This window comes from Cryptomeria japonica, chromosome 11, assembly GCF_030272615.1.
Source record: "Cryptomeria japonica chromosome 11, Sugi_1.0, whole genome shotgun sequence".
Lineage (NCBI taxonomy): Eukaryota > Viridiplantae > Streptophyta > Pinopsida > Cupressales > Cupressaceae > Cryptomeria > Cryptomeria japonica.
Window position 1 is genome coordinate 159,725,264 of NC_081415.1, and position 5,340 is coordinate 159,730,603.

The 5,340-nt window shown below is 34.8% G+C and overlaps 1 protein-coding gene across 2 annotated transcripts; it reads right to left on the reverse strand.

Annotated features, from left to right (window-relative positions):
* Positions 1-805: 805 nt before the first annotated feature.
* On the reverse strand, positions 806-4,877 carry LOC131066073 (ricin B-like lectin R40C1). 2 transcript variants are annotated; one of them, XM_058000751.2, is made up of 8 exons: positions 4,707-4,877; positions 4,319-4,523; positions 3,750-3,872; positions 3,414-3,645; positions 2,410-2,582; positions 2,205-2,327; positions 1,331-1,559; positions 806-1,116 (listed from the first exon to the last, which is right to left on the reverse strand). In XM_058000751.2, coding segments are annotated over exons 2-8 (1,077 nt in total). In that variant the 5' UTR covers positions 4,514-4,523; positions 4,707-4,877; the 3' UTR covers positions 806-1,114. The 2 variants fall into 2 exon arrangements, with proteins under 2 accessions (XP_057856734.2, XP_057856733.2); XM_058000750.2 differs by lacking the exon at positions 4,707-4,877 and adding an exon at positions 4,631-4,701.
* Positions 4,878-5,340: the final 463 nt, after the last annotated feature.

Here is a 5,340-nt window from a genome sequence, read left to right on the forward strand (position 1 = left end):
AACTATAACCCTAACCTTAATTCATTTAATGTCATATATGTATCGCAAATGCTACTAGCATACCCATATTTAATAATATACATAAAATACTTTGAGAGATACCCTCCTTGAAATTTGAATTTTTAAACCAATTTCTCACAAAAAATGCAATACAGGTCACGAGAAAGACATCTCTGGACATATTTTATATATTATTAAATGTATTATTATGTATCATGTGTATTATGTTGTTTTATATTCCCTTTAACTTAGGTGTTTTCAACCTTAGGAGGCTTTCCTTTTGGCATGCAACTCCAAGGCACTAGCCTTGGAAGAAAGAAAAATAAATTAAGTAGAAGGAAATTAGGGCTGCATCATATAATTGACAAATGCTAAGTACAAAATCCATCCAGTAGATCTCTCATAATTTTTTAGTTTCAAAGACGTGTTCAAACTAAGCACTAGATCAAATGCCAAATATTTATCAAAACTCATATTGGCTTGACATTTATAATTGCTTTTTCCATGTAGCTGACGACGTAATAAAGTTGATTGTCATATGTGAGGATATAGGTTCCTATGAAAATGCTTACTATTTTTTAGTCATCATGTGATCTTTTTATTCTCTACATAAGCAACTAATGGTTAACTTTTCCTTTTCCTAATGATGGATTGTTGAGTGCAATCTGAAATATTGATTCATGAAAGCATACATAATTTTTTCAAAAACTCTCCACATGATATTTTAGTTATATAAGCCTCTGAAAACATAATTTATTAAAAAATATTTACAAGACACAAAGACTATTATAAATTATAAAGGACAAAAAATTGTAATGCTTGAAATTTTAATGATATATGTTTAATGTTCACATATAATTATGACACACCAGAGCTGAAACCCAAAAAATAGTTGGAAGACATACTAGAGAAGTTGAAAATTAATCAAAACATAGAAACGGTGTCCAACGCTGTACTTATAATGACTCTTTAGATCTCACATATTACATCCTAAACAAAAAACTATGCAAAATATATGCTTTCAAAGCTATTTAGCCCGTAGCACAAAATCCAGATCTAAACTGCTGCACTTTCTCTTTTATTTTAGATTTGTCAAGCCAAAATCATTTCTCCTCTCTGCACACATTATATAATACAGTCAAAAGAAATTAATCCAAATGTATTAGTCAAAACTAGACCCACAAGTATTAAAAGTATCAAACTCAAAAAGAAATATGTTGCTGTTATAGGTTATCAAGTAGTAGAAAAACGAACACCCAGATTGCATTATGAGCTATTGAAATGGTCAATTGAGAAAAGAAAACCATCTAAGAGAGTTTGAGTTGCTTACAAAGAGGCTGCAGCTTCCATTTCTGATTGCTCTGCTGATTCCAGCTGAAGAGAATGAGCTCATTTCCATGATGGATTCCACCAGTTTCACCATTAGCTCCCTTGGCATCCATATTGAGATGGATGTTGTTTACAGGCCTAAGGCATTGGTATCCATGCCCAACATCTGCACTTTGGGTCCAGAGAAATGATTTATCTAACTTGTAGTGATTGTGGTCTGCCAAGTATATCTGGTCAACGTCATTCACAAATGATAAGAATACATTTCTCAAATTTTCAGACAAAGCTACAATAATCTGACTTAAACAACATACTCTAAGCTTAGATTTGTTTAAGTGACTCTTCTCAAATTGATTATTAGCAGATGAAGCTCACTGATCAAATGATAATCTACATTTTAAAATGTATATGAAATCCTTCAACAACAAAGGGGTAAGATATAGACAAGTTTGCCAAAAGCAAAGGGAGCCAAGTAACCCAAAAAAAATTCAATCTGCTAACTGGAGGTTCCAATTGAAAAAGCACAATAGTTTGAAGTGGAATTTTGCCCTTTTCAATAGAAGAGTTTAATATCTATTAGTGTTATATAATTTCTACAGTTCATAATGTCTGTTGTTAAATTTTTGAATTCAATTATGTGCAATCTTTTTCATCATCAACGATTCAGATTATGTTTCATCATAATCCTTAATCAAAATGAGATATCTAAAAAGCAAGAATATCTATTTGGGATATGCAGTCCCAAATAAAGAACACTATACCTACTGTATACTTTCAGCCCTTCCCAATTGGGTTTGTACGAGATAGTGGGCTCATAGGCAATCAATATTATCATATGTTTGGATATGCGACTACAAGAAGATAAATGGTCTTACCTGATCCCATTCTTTATTTCCATGTTTTAGAGCTTGCTTTGTAACCTTATTCACCAATGCAAAGGCTGGGTATCCAACTTCATCCCTCACCCTAAGACCCCACGAATCCACTTTGATCCATTGCTGCCAAGAGAAATAAATATTGATGTTAAAAAGGAGCCAAATTTAAGTCAACTAATGGTAAATGATTGCGAATGGAAGTTACCTGGTGGGGATCATATGGGGTTCCTAGGGCAAGCACAGCAAGTTGGCCTTGGGCAGCCATAAAAAAGTTTGGATTGGCTTCGCAATAAATCCTAACCGCAATACCCCGAGGTTCCTCCTCATCAACTTGAGGGTATAATGAACGATGCCCAGACCCTCCATGAGATGAGCCCACTTGTCACATTTAAAAAAGACATAATTTAAGACCAAAACTCTGAAAACTAGATTTAATTCAATAAGATCATAAAACATTTACAGAAAAAGATAAAACCCTCTTTGAGATTTTGGGATGACCTCTCCTTGATCAGACCACTTGATCCAATGGAAACATCATAGAACATATAGAGATATAGATGAAACCCTTTGATTTTGTGACGACCTCTCCTTTATCGGATCACTTGATTCAATGGAGAATACTCAAAATACAGAGACTAAACGAGAATAGTAATTCAATCCATATAAATGAAAATATATATTTAGAAGAATAGAACCAAAAACTAATCTCGCTTCTCGGATAATCTCTCTGCTTTTAGACCAAGACTGAGATATCTCCATTATTAGACCATTGTGAGCTGAAAACTTTACAGAACAATTAAACTAACTAACTGGGGTTTAGCCCATTTGAGTTTTGGAAAAAGGGTATACATTATGACACCATTGTAATTCCAAAACTTAACAGAGTCATCAGATTCTCAAACAATTGATACTCAATTAATCTGGGTTTGGGACAATTAAAAATTCCTCATTAATCAAAGTTAAAGAGAAAACATAACACTAACAGAGGCTAAATCAAAATCGATTTTCAGTATGGTCTCCATTATCTGATCACTACACTCAATGAAACATCACAGCTATGAATGTGAGAGACTAAATCAATCTGAATTTCCAGCTAAAGTCTTCAAGTTCAACCCTCCTAGGAAGCATTAAAGTAACGGAAAATTAATCATTTTTATGTTAAGGTCCCCACCCCTCCTAAACAAAAACAAAAAAATCATGGGAACTTACGGATGGGACTGATCTTCCATTTTTGAGTCTCCTTCTTGTTCCATTTGAACAGAGCAACTGCTGCCCCTTCGTGGACTCCACGATGATGTTTATCATCTTGAAACATGGCTTCCAGATTTATCAGAATGTTGTTCACAGGCCTGATGCACTGATACCCCCTGCCCACATCAGCACTCTGGGCAAACAGAACAGCCTCATTCAAATCATCGATGTGATATGGACCCAAGATAACCTACACAATCCAAGCATACAAATACTTTCAGTCCCAAAGTATTAAATCCTCTAATATTTCCTCAAAGCACCATGTTAAAACAGAAGGGTGTAAGAAATCATAACCCTTTCATTCTCTGAACGTCCATGCCTTAGAGCCTGGCCAGTAGCCCTGTTTATCAAGGCAAATGCAGGGAATCCTGCTTCATCCTTGGCCCTCACACTCCACGCAGTGTCCATAATCCATTGCTGCAGAACCCAAGCATCATACCCAATTAATCAGCCGCCTTGGAAATAACAGATACCCAAATACACACATCTCAGAAACAAAATGCAATAGCCATGACCAGCTGATGAAAAACTCTACCATCATACCAATCAATAAGTATATCCTACATTGCCCACATGGATACTCATCGTAGAATCTAAATGCTATGAGGAAAACAACTTCTGAAATAAAACTGTCTGCATTAATGTTTCTGATCAATGATCTTTATTTCCTCATCCTGAATATGGAATATGAAATGTGATGATCTTTTTTTGTAATCCTCATGATGATGAAACACCAAGTATGATCTGACAAATTGATGCAAATAAAACAGACAGTTTTATTGCCTAAGCGTTTTTACTCATTGTCTCAACCTCATGGACTGTGAAAACTTCCTGTTCATAACATAAAAGCTATTAGAACCAACCTGATTTGGGTCAGACTCATTAGCAGCTGTCATGACAACATGACCATTGAAGTTGGCCAGGTGGTAATCAGGATTGGCTTCACAGTAGATCTTCACAGTCTCCCCTTGTACAGAGACTGGAGGATAGGGTGCACCTCCATAAGGGGCTGGAGCTGGCTGTTGCTGATCATGGTGGTGGTGGTGGTGTCCAAACATTATGCCGATCCTGCAAATACCAAAACATTACACCTTCTGTCAGATGATATACAAAACCTGATCTTTAACCCATGAAAGCAATGGATACCAATCTGAATCATTAGTTTAATTCCTTACAAATTGTCAAACAACCAACGTAGCAAAAAACAACAATTTGACTTAAACAACACCATATATCATTCATAAACTATACCTGAACAGAGAACCAAAAGAACTCTGTATTCAGTAACAGTTAAGTAATCACAAAGAAGAATTTGTACGCAGTGATCATAAAAGATCACAGGTGATTGTTGTGTGTCAACCAGAGTAGTTGGGTTGACCTATATAGACAAACTAAAGAGAGATATTGAAGATGAGGCCTGCAACCAGAATTTAAATTAAAAAGACCATTTTCACGTCTTTTGTCGGCACATATGTGACTCTAGTTTTCAAATATATCGTGAAGATTTGTCGCATGTCAAATCTGATGATCTGCAGGCTGGTAAATGACGTACCTAGGTGCACCAAAATTAAATATTAAATATTAAATATTAAAATTTAAAATAAATAACATCTTTTCTATGATGCAGGTATTGCCCGCATGTAGGTATTACTCACATTATAGGCATCATCCACATTGTACGATCAAACTAACATAGGGAGAATTACAATGCAAAGAAACTCACGAAGAACATTAATAATATTAATATTAATACATAAGATTACTGACAATCCAAGAGAATTCATAGGGAGATACATTCAAGCATACTTTAGTTTTTGTTTGTTTTTTTAAATAGTGTTTAAAAATTGTAATTAATCATTTTAATTGGGAAGTCAAATATTGAGGA

Excerpts from the sequence above, each read along its gene's own strand:
- LOC131066073 (XM_058000750.2), bottom strand. The coding sequence starts at position 4,686 with ATGGTGTTGTTTAAGTCAAATTGTTGTTTTTTGCTACGTTGGTTGTTT. Across the intron at positions 4,524-4,630 it reads CGTTGGTTGTTTGACAATTT|GATCGGCATAATGTTTGGAC; the intron begins GTAAGGAATTAA and ends TGGTATTTGCAG. Across the intron at positions 2,583-3,413 it reads ATGGAAGATCAGTCCCATCC|TGGGCTCATCTCATGGAGGG; the intron begins GTAAGTTCCCAT and ends AAATGTGACAAG.